Source organism: Pantherophis guttatus, chromosome 2, assembly GCF_059756535.1.
Source record: "Pantherophis guttatus breed Tessera chromosome 2, ASM5975653v1, whole genome shotgun sequence".
Taxonomy (NCBI): Eukaryota; Metazoa; Chordata; class Lepidosauria; order Squamata; family Colubridae; genus Pantherophis; species Pantherophis guttatus.
Window position 1 is genome coordinate 121532206 of NC_142064.1, and position 17917 is coordinate 121550122.

At 38.1% G+C, this 17917-nt stretch overlaps 1 protein-coding gene across 8 annotated transcripts; it reads left to right on the top strand.

Moving 5' to 3' along the window:
* The first annotated feature begins 35 nt into the window (after positions 1-35).
* Positions 36-17042, top strand: SPACA3 (sperm acrosome associated 3). 8 transcript variants are annotated; one of them, XM_060683371.2, is made up of 5 exons: positions 36-94; positions 2448-2666; positions 3142-3312; positions 4282-4360; positions 16734-17042. In XM_060683371.2, exons 2-5 carry the CDS (start codon positions 2528-2530, stop codon positions 16798-16800), a joined length of 456 nt encoding a protein of 151 aa, XP_060539354.1. In that variant the 5' UTR covers positions 36-94; positions 2448-2527; the 3' UTR covers positions 16801-17042. The 8 variants fall into 8 exon arrangements, with proteins under 8 accessions (XP_060539354.1, XP_087742751.1, XP_034289782.1 ...); XM_087886625.1 differs by having other exon boundaries at positions 40-94; positions 3142-3300; XM_034433891.3 differs by having other exon boundaries at positions 83-372.
* The last annotated feature ends 875 nt before the right edge of the window (positions 17043-17917 follow it).

Below are 17917 nucleotides of genomic sequence, written 5' to 3' on the forward strand. Positions count from 1 at the left end.
AGTTGGGTTCTAGAAGTACCCGTAACTTAGAACCCACCGTCTTCAATTCCAGAGAGAATCAGACTGTTCTTCTAACTTATTCAATGATTGTTTAGTAAGTGGCTCTCAGTAAGGGTAGTACAAGTCCCAGGTTGGGTGTGAATTCTTTAGACCGACCCTCATCTGCTGCTCTGGGATGGACATGTGGTTTTCTGAGACAAACAGAAGGGCAGAGGTGCATGAAGCTAGATTCCTAAATTGTAGGTTTTTTTCTGCAAGAGAAACAGGTCCTAGGCCTTTTGTTTGTGCTTAATGTGCTGGAATGATAAGGGTCTGTCTCCAACTCTCTAAAGAAAATTGACTCTAGTATATTGTCCCCCAAACTTCTGAAAGGTGAGGAACATTTGGGGGAGGATGTCTATGGAGATTCTCAGTCATCCAGGTCAGGGTTGTCCCAAAAGTGTTTTTTTCAAAAGGCAACTGGGTTTTGTTTTTTCTTGAAGGTGTTTCGTTTCTCATCAAAGAAGCTTCATCAGTTCTGATTTGGGAGGGGAGTTTGCTTTCATTTTTGGGTGAGAAATTGGAGCCAAGCTTCATCTGACAGCACTTTGGATGATTAAGGCTGGGGCAGAATTGAAATAGTGGGAGATTTTAGGCAGTTGTGTTTTTTATTTGCCTTTCAATAAATTGGTGTCACGGCTGCCTTTGGGAGGGGAGTAAGACAAAAAAAACCCCACTTTGACAGAAATCCCTTTTCATTTTGTGGTATTTAGCCAGAGACTACCTATTATCCTACACCAGCAGTGGTGCAATTAGAGCTGTGCCATGGGCTGCCCTAAAGTCTTGCAGCCTAGGCCCCCCAATAACCAGTCAGTGAGGGAAGAGAATGAAAATAGCAACTACTACCATGGGATGTTATTGTCCACTGAGACAATGTATTGTGATCCCCCCCCCCCCCGTTTTAAAACAATGTTTACAGTTAGGTTTTTTTTACTTTTACAAACTGATACATAATTGTAATTGCTTATGTTATTGTGTGTTTATTAAAGGCTACAACAGAAAAGTAATATTTGGTGTAAATGCATCAGGCAGCAGAAAGAAATGCCTGTTATTTCAGGAGTCAGGAAATACAAATGATATAATGACTGAAGTTGTTTAAAATAAGAAACTGCATTTGAACTGACCCTCCTTCTCTTCTCTTCTCTTCTCTTCTCTTCTCTTCTCTTCTCTTCTCTTCTCTTCTCTTCTCTTCTCTTCTCTTCTCTTCTCTTCTCTTCTCTTCTCCTCTCCTCTCCTCTCCTCTCCTCTCCTCTCCTCTCTTTTTCTTTCTCTCTCTCTCTCTTTCTTTCTCTCTCTCTCTTTCTCTCTCTCTCTCTCTTCTTTCTCTCTCTCTCCCTCCCTTCTCCCACCCGCATTTTTTTGCTGTAAGGCAGTGTTTTTACAACCCGCTCAGCTTTAAGATTTATGGACTTCAGCTCCCAGAATACTTCAGCATGCTTGCTGGGGAATTCTGGGAGCTGACTTTAAACATTTTAAGTTGCTACGGTTGGGAAGCATTGGTCTAAGGTAACAGGAACATAGAAGTCATTTCATGGAGGAACCCTGGGCAGGGGAGAAGAGAAGTATTAGTTGTATGGGTCTGCAACTGAAGTAATATGTGTAGTCAACTAAAGCGGACCTCTATAAGGCAATTAAGGCCAGTAATGACCTATCTGCACCACTAGAGAGCACTGGAGCTAGGTTTCCTTTGAACAAGTGGGACATAAGATTAATATTGGGTAGGAAATCTGTGACCTGTAGATGTACTTGAACAGTCCCTGTTGCAATAGCAAGGCCTAAGGAAAAAAAAATGCTAAGAATTGCAGTTCAGCAAAATATTGGGATGAGAGGGTGTCCTCAAAGGTCAAAGGTACCTCTCTGGCATGGGGTGGGGAGGGGAATAGATTTCCATCTGTGAACTACAGAAATAAAATGCTTTTCATTGAGATTTTGGTGTTCCAGAAATCTTTACCATGTTTGATGTCTTTCATATACCATGGTTGAGCAATTATGGGTAGAATGTCAATGTTCTTTGAATTCTGGCCAAGATTAGGCCTGCAAGATTTTAGGAGAATGTGATTCCTATAGAATGGGAAACTGTACATTTTCTACAGCTAACTGCCCTTTCAAAAAAAAATAAAAATTAAAAGGTGAAAACAGTCAAATTGAAACGCGAACATAGCTTTTTGCTGACTATAATATTTCAACTATTCACTGCCAGATGATTTCCTTTAAAGGGAAGCACTGAAGCATCAAAATAAAACATGTACTAAGTTGGCCCACAGGTGACAAGTCCCAGCAGTTAGAGAGAAAGCAAGGGAAAGATGAATGAATGAATGAATGGAATGGAATAAGTGGAATGAATGGTCCGGCTGCTTGAATCTCTAACTGTCTGTGAAAGTCCGTAATGCATTTTTCTTTCCCCATAGGCCACCCTGGAATCTCCTGCCTTCACTTTACCAGCCCTTCACTTGGGATAGTGTTTCTTCTACTCAATGTTTTTTTAGGGATGAAGTATCTTCTGCTTCTGTCTCTCCTCATATGCCTTTTATTTAGTGTTGGGGGAAAGATCTTTGGACGCTGTGAATTGGCCCGAGTGTTGAAGAAAGCTGGCTTGGAGGGATATCGTGGATATAGTCTGGCTGATTGTGAGTCCTTCATCTTTTCTTTGCCATTTTCCTACCTCTAGGGGAGCTCTATCCTTGGGTCCAGAGCTGAACCCATTATTTAGAAATGTTGGCTAGACTGATACATTTTGACAGTAACATGTGAGCAGAAAAAAGCCACGGTCCAAACTATTACGAGCTAATCTTCCAAAGAAAAGGACAAAAACCAGACTCTTATGTCACCCTTCAACTATTGGGATCCAGCTTCCATCAGCTCCAGTCAATATGGCCAACAAACAAGGTGATGGAAGTCATAGTCTAAGAGCAGCTGGTGACTTACGTATCCCCATGAATAGCTGAACCAAAACCGTTACAATAAGCAAGGGTCTGTATTCAGAAATGCTTGACGAATTAGGGTACCTCTTCCAAGTGCCAACTTCAAGCTTTTCCTAGATCCAATGTTGTGTTAATTTGGAAGAGAGTTCCAAATTACCCGTTTTTCTTCTCCATGCTACAGGGGTCTGCTTAGCCTTCTATGAGAGCCACTTTGACTCGGCGCTTGTGGACCATGAAGCTGATGGCAGCACCAGTAATGGCATCTTTCAGATTAACAGTCACATTTGGTGTGAAGATTACAAACACGGGAAACCAAACATCTGCCAAATGCATTGCAGTGGTGAGCTCTCAAGTGGGTTGGCTTCAGTGACATTTAACTGGGCTGCCTGGCAACCAAATAAGAAAAAGTCACTATAAGGCAGGATCGCGCCATCTAGCTCAGCCCTTACTGTTAGTATCAAGTATAAGAATTACCACTCAGTGGGTAATTCTGCCCTTATTTATTGCTAGGAAGCCACTGATCTGTGCATACCGGTCAGAGGGAAGACTGAATGGCTCAAGTATATGACATGAAAAGACCTAATAGAATTATTATCTCCCATTATTAGATGCTTGGATATAAGCGACACTAGTAGATTATAGGGAACTCACAAGCAAGCTTTACACATATTTTTTGTCTTGCATGCTGGTACTCTCTGCGAGATAGTCTAGGATGGGGGTGTTGAACTCAAGGCCCGCAGACTGGATCTGGCCCACAGGGCCGCCCTGGAAACAATGAAGGAACGGCCCGTGGTGCCTCTGCCAGCGAAAATGGAGCTCGGGAAGGGCTGTAGGAGGCCGTCATGGCTGAAAATGGGGCACGGGAGCCTGCACAGCCCACCTGAACTCTGTTTTTGCTGACAGAGGGCTGCAGGAGGTCATTGTGGCCAAAACGAAGTTTGCGGGTGCTGCACGTGGCCCGCGTTTTCGCTCGCAGAGGGTTACAGGAGGCAGTTGCAGCCAAAAATAGAGCTCGGGTGCTCGTTTTCACTGGCACCACAGGCATCTCCGTTATGAGTGACCTCAAGCTGGCTATGCCACCCACCCCCCCGCCCAAGGTCAAATACAACCCTGATGCAGCCCTCAATGAAATCAACTTTGACACCCCTGGTCAAGGAACTGCTGTAAGGGTGAGATGTGCTGAACTTTAGATTAGGCTTGAAGCTCTCCCTAAAATACTGTCCTAAGCAGGTGGTTGAGGAAGGTCACCAGGAATTCTATAGCTCTGAAGGAACAGGAGTCTAGAGTTCAGCACCTGATACCACCTTCTCTGTTATTGCAGATCTGCTGACAAGCAATATCAATGATGATATCGTCTGTGCCATGCGGATTGCACAAGGACCCAGAGGCCTGGGATCTTGGTAAAATCATTTGGGGCAGGGGCAATGATCCCTTTTAAGACAGGCAAGCAGATGCACAAAGCATGATATCTTCTAAGCAGCAATTGGGCTGGTCTGAGCATTATTGGGCCAGGAGGCAGTGATTTTTTGGTGGGGGGAAGTGCACAATATACTTTAGGTATAACGCTCTCTAAAATATTATTAGTTTTAAATGAGAAGTTAATATTTTTATTCAACTGATTACATAATTATGTACAAATTACATCTGTGAATCAAAACAGTTTGAAAAAGTAACTTAAACAGGAATGATTGTTTTCTAATCAAATTTATCAGTGATTATTTTTATTATTAGCATGACCAATTGTTGATTCTTCTTAGTTTTTGTTGTGTTCTTGTCAGTTTTCCAGAAAAAAAAGTTATTGTATCTATTAAGATGGATAGTTATATTCATCTTAATAGTTATAAAGAATCAAGGTCAACTTTGAATCTTATATATATATATATATATATATATATATATATATACTGTGTTTCCCCAAGAATAAGACCCTGTCTTATATATTTTTTTTGAACCCTGAAATAAGCGCTTGGCCTTATTGCCATGCACTCAAAAGCTCAATTGGGCTTATTATCAGGGGATGTCTTATTTTGAGGGAAACAGGGTATAAGATATATATATATATCCTAAAATGGGGCCCCTACATCTAATAATTGGAAAAGAAATATGAATTTTACATCCTTTATGGTATAGGTCATATTTCACATCCTTTATGGTATAGGTCACATTTTAAGCAGTTTTCAGAATGCCAATTTTTATCTTTTCCAGTACAACAAATGTAAACCTGTGGTTTGGAAAAATTGACTTTTTCATTATATGTATTTTCACTTCTGATACATCTTTCTCATCCGCAGAAATGTGTTTATGAGCCTGACTCATAGATGACAAATTCAGATTTTTTGCATACTTATAAACCAGATTTTGAATTTCTTCATTCCCAAAAATGTATTCTTGCTCTTGTAATGTTGGTATTTTAAATGCAACTCACTCTTTCGCCATCCAGATAATTACATACTTAATTAGAAATCACAGAACAGTATCCCTACTCCAATGCTAGTAATAATGTTTTCACTTTGGGGCTGACTTCCTATCCTGGCCTTAGCAAATTCCAAAGCCTCATTTGATGTAATGCACAGTATACAGCATTTCTGCCAATTCAGCCAAAACAGCATTTTCAACTGCAATAGTAGCAATGCAATTTTTTTGGGTTCTGTAGTAATTGGCTATTACATTCTCAAGCTCCTTTGAGAAATATTGTACTAATGGTGTATATTAGTACAAAGATTAGTTCTTTGACTGGAAAATATCTCGTTTAATGGTCTTCATGAGACTACCTCATATTCTGCAATTTGGACCATTTCCTCAAATTGCAATTTCTTTACTGATGTCATACGAAATATCACGTATACTGTGCAAACAGGTGTTTCCATATCCTTCGCCAGAGACACATTTTCCCATGCATCTTTCCCATTGCATGAGTTATGCAATGTTGTTCTGTGAGATGTGGAATTTCCTTCTTGTGACACCTCTGTATTTTCCCTATGTGACTCTTGAACCCTGTGAAGTAGACATTATCATCTTTTCCAGATTCAATTTGTGATCAGCATAGGATTTTGTTTAGAGAGCCAGTTTGGTGTAGTGGTTAAGCCACTAGGATATAAACCAAAGGACCTCAACTTCAAGTCCTGATTTAGGCAGAAAGCTACCTGGGTGAATTTGGGCCAGTCACTCTCTCTCTCTTTATGAAGAAGAAGGCAAGGGCAAACCACTTCTGAAAATCTTTCCAAGAAAACTGTGTGGACTTATTTAGGCAGTCAGCAGGAGTCAAGAATGATTCAAAAACAGCAACAAAAAAAGAATGGTTTAATCATTGTGAAAATCACCTGCATCATTAGTATTAGAGGAGCCAAACTTGAAAGATAACATCCAGACTTTAATAATTGGAATCTTGTTACTTTCACTTACCATTCAATGTAATTCATCACATTTTGGAAGACAACCTGGTTAAACTTCATATACTCAACAAATTTCAAAGTATAACTTTTGCTGCCCCATCTTTTTGGAAGTGTAGTATAATTTGCTATGTGATTGTGGGTGTTTTGAAGAGAGCACTAAAGCATTCATGGAAATGGCAAGACATACAGTCAATGAATATTTTTCACTTGTACCCTTGACTTTGTCTGAACTTGCATTAATATTTGATTTCCTTACTAAATGTTTTATACATTGCCTTGTTGAATTCTTCATACCTTGCAGACTTCCTCAAGAAGGGATTCTTCTTTTTTTATTGCAATTTCTCCTTAGGCAGTCAATTTTTATGAATTCCATGACTTTCAATCAGCACAATCACAACTAAATTTGGTTCCTGCATGCGACAGTCATACTATACATTACTATCTTCAGTGTAAGAAAATGTTTTTCTTAGTCTATGTGCTACAGGCTTCCTTAGTACTTAGTTGCAGTATAAATTAAATAATTAATTTAGTCATGATAATTTCAAAAGTTGTGTGGTTTTTATGTTTCTTAATATCATTGTCATTTTCTTGTACAGATCTGTGTGCTTTAACATTTTGGTGGGATCAAAAAATCACATTGTAACATTTTCTTCAGACTGGCTCCTAGGTGTGAACCTCTCCTCTCTTTCTCTCTCCTTAACTTTCCCCTTTGCTTTGATCCCCCACTCCCAAGTGGTCCATCCCTTCTTCAGCCTGGAGTCTACCAGAAGATGCCCAGGCTTCAGCCTAGCTCCTGAGAGAGAGAAGCTTTTTCTCTCTCTCCTTCTCTATCTCTCTCCCTTTGCTTACCAATTTGCAAAGACACACTTCGTTAGTGCATTATCTTTGACAGTGAGTGTGGAAAATGAGTCTTATATGTAGATGTGCAATGGCTGCTGCACAGTGGTGAAATCCAAATTTTTTTTTACTATCGGTTCTGTGGGTGTGGCTTGGTGGGTGTGGTGTGGCTTGGTGGGCGTGGCAGGGGAAGGATACTGTAAACTCTCCATTCCCTCCCCACTCCAGGGGAAGGTTACTGCAAAATCCCCATTCTCTTCCTACTCCTGGGGGAAGGATATTGCAAAATCTCCATTCCCACCCCACCAGCCAGAGGTGGTATTTGCTGTTTTCCGAACTACTCAAAATTTCTGCTACAGGTTCTCCAGAACCTGTCAGAACCTGCTGGATTTCACCCTTGCTGCTGCGTGGTCACATTCGTGGGCACCACAGATGTTGAGCATGGACATCATGATTTTTGTACTGTTTTTAAGAAAAGCCATCAATGGCCTTGGGAGTTGTTTGAGAAAGGGGATTGAAATTTGAATTTTGGGGGGGGGGAGCTCAAACCTCAAATAGGAGTATAAAACCCATTGTCTGTTTTTTATAGAGGATTTTTTTTTAAAAAAAAAAAATCAAATCATTATTCTGATAGCCAACATTTGCTGCTAATTCCATCTTCTGAACCAACCTTCTCCAATGCAGTTCCTTTTTGATAGTCCACTCTGGATCCAGTTTGTTGTCTAGATTTGGGAGTCCAAATCAAACACGTAAGGAGGATAATCGGTTGGAGAAGGCTATTTTGAACACAAATGAATGAAGCTTAGTTTTCTGGATATTAACCAAGGAATAAATGAAAATATCAAGAGCATAATTCGACAGAAAGAAAATGAAATGCATGTATATTATACTAAAATAATGACATACGGTAACTTGAAGTAGAGGACAACTTTTTTTTAAAAAAAAATCTACAAATATCAAAATGAAAATCTCTTCTTAATTAAATATATCTCTGAATAATAGATTTGGAATTTCATACTAATGAAAACAGCATAATAACTGCTGAAAATCACTAGATTTTTTGGGTGTGTGTCTTTTAAAGTTATCTCGAATCTACGTAGATTAATGCTCCATATATTTGATTAACACTTATTAATTCTCAGTCCTGGTAACAGCGCATAATACTTCTCCTACAAAATACCTAAAAACTATAAATCGCTTACCTGTAGAGTTTTCACCTGTTGTCAGAGCTTGGGAGAGGGAGAGGGAGAGGGAGAGGGAGAGGGAGAGGAAAGAGTGAGGGAGCAATAAAACTGTAGAATTTTTCCTATCTCTTGATTGCCATCTAGTGGTCTTATGGATTTTTTGCAGGTTAGATAAGGTAGCCCCATACTATTGTTTTAAGAATGCCAATACAGTAATTGATGATGAGAATGTCCTACACCAGTGATGGCAAATCTTTTCGGCACCAAGTGCCCAAAACGGAACTCACGTGCATGTACATGCATGTGTGGGCGTGCATGCTGGAGTGCCAGAAATAGAAAGACCAGCTGGCTGGCGTCTGCATGCCTTTTTTTGGCAGCTTTTGGCCTTTTTTTGGGCCACTTTCAGGCTGTTTTCCAGGCCATTTTCAGGCCATTTTCAGCCTGAAAAATGGCCAGAAAATGACCTGGAAAATGGCCTGTTTTTTGACCATTTTTGGGCTGTTTCCAGGCCATTTTTGGCCTATTTTGGGAGCATTTTTGGGGCCAAAGATGGCCTGAAAAAATGGCCTGAAAACAGCCTAGGAACAGCCTCAAAACAGCCCAGAAAATGGCCCAAAAAACAGGCCAAAGACGGCCCAGAAAACGGTCTGTTTTTTGGCCATTTTCAGGCTGTTTTCAGGTGCTCTGGCACCCATGAAGATCAGCTGGCAATAGCACACATGCCCACAGGGCTCTGTGTGTCCCCTCTGGCACATGGGCCATAGGTTTGCCATCACGACCCTACACTTTCTCTGCAATATTTGAACACTATAACTTCATGCAACAACTTCACATCTCATAACACTTGCAAAAATGTTGTAGATGGTATTTTCAACTGATGAAAATCATCTTCTCCCATTCTATTTGCAAAGCTTCTTCTCCTGGGGATTTACTTTGTGCTAATTAATTGGTGATCACACAACTGTACTGTATAATACACTGTACATCCATACAGTGGCTACCATATGTGCTGCCATCTAGTGGCTATTCCGAAAGTGTGGAGTCATTGAATTTGCATTTCAGCACTTGAATTTGGCAACGTTTTGGCTGTTGTTAATATACTGCTCAAAAAAAATAAAGCAGAAGACATCCAAGATCTGAATGAATGAAATAGCCTTATTAAATACTTTATTCTTTACATACAGTAGTTTATACACAGCTCAAACAACTAAAGGGAACACAAAACTACTGTATGTAACGAACAAAGTATTTAATAAGGCTATTTCATTCATTCAGATCTCGGATGTCTTCTGCTTGTGTTCCCTTTATTTTTTTGAGCAGTGTATTATCCATAGGCCAGCGGTTCTCAACTTTTTCTTCACCACAGACCCTCTTTAAATACCTTTTGTGGCCACGAACCACCAAGACTTAAATCATAACTGTTGCGATGTTTTTCTGGATCGGACTCAATAAATCATTAGAGAATTAAGAGTTCAAATACAACTCTTTTTATTTACATAAAGGCATTCTATATTCACTGAATATTCACAGATAGAAGCAGGGAAACTGTGGAGGGTAGCTCCTTATATACACAGGGGGTGGAGTCATGAGAATGAGTGATGAGTCATGAATACATTAGGAATCAAAGAATGAATTAACCCTTGATGTTCTTATATACACTATTTACACATTAGAGAATAAGGCATTTACATCTAACAAATCCCCCTCTAAATGCCGATTATTTACACAACACCAATTACATTCAGATTCGGGACAATACAATACATGCAATTTGGAAGTTAAATATTTATGTTGTTTGGATGGTAAAGGCTTTGTTAAAATGTCAGCTATCTGTTCCGAAGTATCACAATGCACAGCTTTTATAAAACCGTCTTGAGATAATTGTCTTACATGTTTAAACTTTATATCTATATGTCTGGACCTTTGTCCAATAGCATCAGATCTGGAGATTTCAATGGCTGCTTTGTTATCCTCATTTATGATAAAAGGTAAAATAGGTTTCTTCCAAACCTCTGAAATTAAGTCATTAAACCACACAAGGTTATTTGCAGATTTGGATAAACAGACATATTCTGCTTCTGTAGTTGAAGTAGCTACCAGTTCTTGTTTGCCGGTATACCAATAAATTGGACAATCATTTAAAAAGAAAATATAACCTGATGTACTTTTTCTGCAAGATGTGTCTCCTGCCCAATCCGCATCTGCATAACATATGAGTCTTGGTTCCTTGTTGCCATTTGGTTCTAATATAAGGCAAAAATCTAAAGTGCCTTTCAGGTACCTCAAAATCCTTTTGACAGCTTCCCAATGGTACATTGTTGGTTTACTGACATATCTGGACAGTAAATTAAGTGGTAAGGCTATATCTGGCCTAGTCCAATTAGATATATAAAGAAGTGAACCTATGATTGATCTATAAAATGTGTTATCCTTAAATTCAGGAGATGACTCATCAGTATTTCTGAGAAAGTCAGTTTGCATGGGGGTATCACATGTTTTAGCATTGTTCAAATTACATTTGTTTAGAAGTTCTACAATTTTATCCTTTTGAGTAAGCTGGAACCCTTTTTTTGTTTTACTGATCTGTACACCAAGATACTTATTTACCTTACCTAAAGATTTTAGTGAAAAATGTTCATTCAGCTTGTTCACAAAAATTTCTCTTCTTCCTTTATGTTTTCCAATATATAAAATATCGTCTACATAAATCAATACAAACTCAATACAGTCATCATTCTTTTTGACAAAAAAACAATTATCAGCAGATGTGGTGTTAAAATCCATAGTCTTGAGCACCTTTACCAAACAATCATACCATCTTTTACCGGATTGTTTCAATCCATATAAGCTTTTGTTTAACAACCAAGTTTCATTTTTATTTGTGTATTGGCTGTGAGGGGCCCTTACATAGATTTCTTTATCTAACTCTGCGTGTAGGTACGCAGTCTGTATATCATATTGAAATACATCAAGGTTAAGTGCTGATGCTACCACCAAAGCTGTTTTGACACTCTCTGTCCTCACAGTAGGGGAATATGTGTCTGTATAGTCCTCTGGATATTTTTGTGCGTAACCTTGGGCAACTAATCTAGCTTTGTACAGGTTATTGCCTCCTTCCAAATTTTTAATTTTATATATCCACCTGGTACCAATAATAGTTTTGTCCTTAGGTGCAGTTGTGGGAGTAAACACATTTAATCCTTTCAAACTTTCCATTTCCTTTTTCATGGCTAGTTCCCATTTCTCTTTTTCTTCGCGAGGAAGTTTCAGTACTTCTTCGTACGTATTAGGTGTTATTGGTTCACTATTTACATTCATTACGTAATCTTTATATTTATCTGGCATCTTGTTCCTGTTGTTCCTAATTGTTCTTTCTGGTTTACTATTGTTGTCATGCATATATCTTGCCTCCTTTTTTGTTAGTGTATCAGTTTTTATTTTGTACTGGCTATTTGTCCAGGTTTTGGTCTTGTTTTCATGTTTGTTAATATTTTGTTTATCTACAGTTCCTTCCTTATGATATTTTGTTTCTATGTGTTTATTTGGGAATATTTCATTTAAATGTAATTTAGACCAGTTGGCCTGTTCATGGAACACGGCTGTTCTGGAAACTATAAATTTATTATTGCCATCAATGAATCTATATCCTTTTGTGCCAGTTTCATATCCCATGAATCTAAGTCTTCTGGATACATTTTCTCCCTTTCTTCTCAATTGTTTGGGTATGTGTACGTCTGCAGTGACTCCAAAAATATGCATATGTGCCAATTTTGGTTTTCTATTATACATCACTTCGTATGGTGTTTTATTTATAATACTGGACCAGGTCCTATTTTGTGTATAATTTGAATAGTGTAATGCCTCTGACCAAAATTGTTTACTTAAGCCAGCATCCTCTAATGTACATCTAATCATAGTTTGTAGTGTGGAATTTTTCCTTTCTGCAATTCCGTTCTGGAACGCAGAAAATGGACTGGAAGTGTAATGTAGCATTCCTCTATCCTTTAGCCATTGAGAGAATTCTTTAGACATGAATTCACATCCTCTATCTGTCATAATTTGCTTTATTCTAATATTATGTTGTGTCTCTATGCGTTTATAAAATTCCTTAAATTTTTGAAAAGTCTCATCTTTATGTTTCAATGTGTAAACAAAACCATAACGGCTATAATCATCCACTATTGTTAGAAAATAACGTTTTCTATATGTGATTGATGGAGTAAGTGGTCCTACTAGGTCCATGTGTACTAAGTCAAAAATTTTGTTAGTTGATCTGGCAGATTTTTTTGGTCTGGGGCTAGTTTTTAGTTTTGTAGACTTACATACTGAGCATTCCAAATAGTTTTCACAATTTTTTATTTTGACACCTTCTGCGTGTTCAGTCATTTTTTGTACTACAGGAAAGCTGGCATGGCCTAACTTCCTATGTAAGATGTGAGCACACTCATCATGGATTGGTTTACCTATCTTTGGTTTTTTTATGTTGGGTGCATCATTCTGATCATGTGATATTATACAATCATCATCGTCACTATTGCTAACATTTTCATCATCTATTTCTATACATTCTTCAACATTTGAATCAATATTATGTAGCCATTCTTCTTTTGTTATGAGGTAGGGCAAGCCCCCTTTAATTATCACAGTACCTATTTTACTTTTGTTTTTCTCTAGGATTGCTTCTCCCTTTGAGAAAGTTATATTAATACCAGAGTCCCTACTTAGTTTTATGGCACTCAATATGTTATGAGGTATTTCGGGTATTAACAATACCCCCTCTATTTTTCCTAAACCAGACAAAATTACATTCCCTCTGCCTAGTACTTGAACCTTTTCTTGATTGGCTACTTTTATTACAAACTTATCTTCTGTAAAAGAAGACAATATATCTTTATTGTTAGTGGTATGGTTTGTAGCTCCAGAATCGATGAGCCAATTATTATTTTCACTTTGCTGGGGTTTTGTATTGTCATGTTTATTTAGTCCATTCAGTGAACCAGATTTTTTATCTCTTGAGCTTTCTCTGCCCCCTCTATTTTCTCTATAATTTGGTGGACTCCTATATCTATGCCTTTCTATAGAAGGCTGTCTATGATTGTGTCTGTTCATGTATTCTGGTCTGTGCCTTTCTTTTGAAAATCTGGGGCAATCTCTTCTATTATGTTCTTTGGACCCACAATTATGGCATCTATATGTTTCATTATATTTTTCTTGGAAAGCTACTTTCCTAACAGGTCTATGTTCTGTGTGATTGTTAGATCGATTTTTTCTCGAATTGTCTTCAGCTATCAATTTGTTGGATAGACTTTCTATGGATAAATATCCTAAGTTAATGGTATCAAGATGTGACATGAAATTGTCCCATGATGAGTCAAGTGAGTTAATAATAACACTTTTCATTGTTTGGTCTGAAATAACTTCTCCCCTTAAATGCAGTTCAGCCCTTATTTTGTTTAAACATATTAAATGCTCACTTATAGAAACCCCTGGTTTTACTCTAGATGAAAAGAATTCTTTGGACATTCTTGTTGTAGTGGCTACACTGTCGCTGTGGAACAAATTAAACATACATTGAATAATTTCTGAAACAGTCAGATTTGATTTGATGCTATAATACATTGCAGGAGATATACTGGCTATTATTAGAAAAAAGGCTCTATGGTGTAATCTATCTATTTTTAAAGTCCAAGGTCTTCTTGGAGGATTAGTGATAAAAAATAATAAGTTCTCTTTCATGAAAATAACCTGAAGCTGCTGATACCATTCTTGTAGATTAATACCATCAACCCTTAACTTTGGGAAGTCACTAGGCAAGTTTCCTATATTACTTTGGCCGTTACTTACAACCTGAGGCAGTTCGTGGTCTTCAAATGCAGAAAATTGCAGAATGGTGTAGGGATGTCAGCAACGAGTCTGTGTGGTTCCCTCATGAGTTCGAATCTTCCCGGGTTGTTTTCTTGACTTCGCGCATGCGCGTTGCTCATTCTTTCTTTGTCTCCGTCATGGAAGGTTCTCTCCACCGCCGCTTGCTCGCTCGTCTCCTCTTCGGATGAGTCGGTTTCTGGCTCGGTCTTTGGGGTCCTGGTGACGACGGCTGTTCTTTTCTTTCTCTTGTGAGCGATGTCGCTTGCTTCTGTCCTTGGTGTAGGGCGGAATCGGCAAGGTTCTCTGGGCTCTGGTGTCGTCGCTCTTGAAGTTGGGGTGTAGGCGTGCAGGTCCCGAGGCATCGGTTCGTTCGCTTGCTTCTTCGGCGATTCCCTGGTGATTTTTAGTTTTGGTCCAAATATATTAAAGAGTGTTTTTATTGCTGATTCTATTTGTATCTCTGTTGGTGTTTCTTCAATTTCCGTGTCTGAATCTTCTGAGTTATAAAGTCTTTCCTTTTCGTTTTCAGCATCGAGAGGATCTTTTCGCGCCAGAGATTTTGAATTTTGTCCTTTGATTGGTTCAGTTTCGCTCATCTTGGGAGTCTGTTGAGAACAAGATGGCTGCCATTCAAAATTTTGCGCGGGATCAGTGTTTCTCTCTTTCGTTGTAATTTTATTTGTAGGTAAATCGCTCACCGTTTTCGAGTCCTTATTTTCATTTGCGTGAATTTCTTTTCCTTTTGTCATTCCTTCGCTTTTTATGACGTTTTTGATTTTTGCTTTGAGTCTTAGCAGTTTTAATATCTCAGACCCGAGAGGACTGCTTTTCAATTCCTTTTCTTTTTGTTCATCTATTATTTCTTGATCTTCTTCCATCTCTTTGCTGTATGCCCTGGTGTTGGGCCTATCTCTTTTAGACATGTTTAAGTTCTTATTGAGTCAATCAAACCATCCTCTGCTACCAGATTGTTGCGATGTTTTTCTGGATCGGACTCAATAAATCATTAGAGAATTAAGAGTTCAAATACAACTCTTTTTATTTACATAAAGGCATTCTATATTCACTGAATATTCACAGATAGAAGCAGGGAAACTGTGGAGGGTAGCTCCTTATATACACAGGGGGTGGAGTCATGAGAATGAGTGATGAGTCATGAATACATTAGGAATCAAAGAATGAATTAACCCTTGATGTTCTTATATACACTATTTACACATTAGAGAATAAGGCATTTACATCTAACAATAACATTTCTTCAAGCCTTTGTGGACCCCCTGTAACGACATCACAGCCCCTGCCCAAGTAAAGAGCCACTGCCATAGACTACTTAACCATTTTATTTTATATCTCCAAAGAGATTGGGATAGTAAGTATGTTCCCTTCCTGTTGTATCCTTCCAACTGCCATATCTATCCTGTGAGAAAGATGAAATGCAGCTTTGATTACCGAGCACATAGCACAACTACTGTAAGTAGGAATTCAAAGCCAGGACTAATCCTGTGTTGGAGCTACTTGCACAATTGCAACCTCATGAAGCAGGAGAATAGGCACTGCTAACTAACTATGATGGAAATGCCAAGCTAGAAATGAGATTGTCTGCATCAGAAATAAACTTTTATGATTAGTTAAATGAAAGGACACAAGCAGTTACCAGATCTAACCTCAAAGAGATTAATTTTGGTATTTTTGGTTAGTTCTGGTAAACATTTGTGTCCTTGCATTTAGCTAATCATAAAAGTTTTATTTCTGATGTAGACAATCTCAACATTTCCATTATACATCCCAACCTAATTGCATTCTCACAATCAGTATAAAGGTAGTCCTTGTTTAGCAACTGTCTTGTTTAATGACTGTTCAGTTATGAGTGATGAAAAAGTAATTTTGTGACAAATCCTCACATTTATTACCTTTTTCGGGTCTGTAAAGCAAAAGTAAACTGAAGTAAAACTTTAAACACAATTGTGGTTTCACTTAATGACTGAGTTGCTGGTTCAAATTGTGGTTGTTAAACAAGGACTACCTATAATGGTTACATTAGTCTTCTTTCCTGCCTGCTTACAATTGCTTGTTTCTTACAGCGGGAATCCAGTGATCTTTAAACAAGCTTCTGGTGAACTGAAGACTCATTTATTCCTTGTTCTTTCTAATGTTGCTGCTAGACTGAGGGGGTTCGTAAAGTCAGACATGAGAGAGTGCTATATGTAAGGCATGGATGACTGCATGTCACAAGCATGAATGCATGTGCGGTTCCTTTTGCCTGGCCCAGCAAGAATTGTGAAGCTGCATAGAAAGACTTGTCCACCTTGCATTTCTTGGGTTGAGCAACAAAATGTTCTTCAAGAAGCCATTCATTGAGCTTTGTAATGGCATTGTTCTTGTTTTTAGAGATTATACAAAGAGTTAAACTGTACTCTTTCCATTTGTGTTATTTGCTTAGGTTGAATTTGCTAATAAGATTCTCCTCTCCTCTCCCCTCCCTCCTTCGCTCTCAGGATGGGTTGGAGAGAAAATTGTGAAGGTCTACAGTTGTCTGTCTGGTTGAAAGGATGCAAGGTATGAGGAGAGAAACCAAAGAGAAAAAAGAATGTACTGAAGGCCATGAAAATGATTTAAGAGCCCTGGGACTATTGCCTTCCTGAAGCTAAGCAACCCTACTGGATATATTTTTAAAGAACTCTGGATTGTCCCTTACCAGAAGAGCAATTGTAACCTGGACTCTTGAGAAACAGATCTTGTGGTATAAAAAAGCTTATTCAAGCAATATGATTGAAATGACATCTATTAAAAACTCATGTATGCAAGTTTGGACTGCGATTTGTGATGTTCCAGTTTTCAATTCATGAAAGACCAAAATTGTCAGAGAAACTTCTTTAAAAAACATTACTTTCTCCCAAGACAGGTCTTATAAATTTCTAGTAATTTAATAAGCAAGAGATAAAAGGAACTGAGACAGTTGTTCTGTAATTTATGATCCATCTAATTCAGAATTTTGCTCTATCTAAAGGCCACAGCTTTGAATTGGCATTTAGAAGTTCATTATCTTTGAATTTAGTATTGTGATTCTAATGACCCATCTGAAATCACCTCCAATTAATTTGCCTAATCTCTAGATAAGGCAGTGACAAGTAGCAAATCTGAAGCCTACTATATGCATCCATTTAATTTGGTGATATTAACTAAATTGTTGGGAAGATCGTTGGAAATATATTGACATGACAAATCCCATTGCTCAGAATTTGATAACCTTGTTTTCACAAATTTTAGATGTTATTAAACCTTCAATAAATTTTGATGGCTAGAAATTTAAATGGTTATCCAAAGATAAACCCATCCATGTCTTGAAAATATTTCCCATTCAGATGCACATCTGGTTCTCTATAAATTTTAAACTGAAAAAGCAAAGACTGTTAAAACTAGCTAATCTAGTCTTCCTTAATCTGTAGGCCACATAGTAGTAATTCTCATCACTAGGAAACACTGATCAGGGGAGAGTATAATGCACTATGAAATGTTTGCTTTTTTAAAAAAATTGATGTTTAAAAGGAGGTTGCCAACCATGAGAAATATGTATGGTTATGAACATTTTCCCATTCTGGAATAGAAAGCCATTCTGGAATAAGCTTGTTTAAAGTTAGCATTTGGGAAGCACTGTTGTAAAACTCCCAACAAGTTGTTG

Excerpts from the sequence above, each read along its gene's own strand:
- SPACA3 (XM_060683371.2), top strand. The coding sequence starts at position 2,528 with ATGAAGTATCTTCTGCTTCTGTCTCTCCTCATATGCCTTTTATTTAGT. Across the intron at positions 2,667-3,141 it reads TGGATATAGTCTGGCTGATT|GGGTCTGCTTAGCCTTCTAT; the intron begins GTGAGTCCTTCA and ends TCCATGCTACAG. Across the intron at positions 3,313-4,281 it reads TTGCAGTGGTGAGCTCTCAA|ATCTGCTGACAAGCAATATC; the intron begins GTGGGTTGGCTT and ends CTGTTATTGCAG.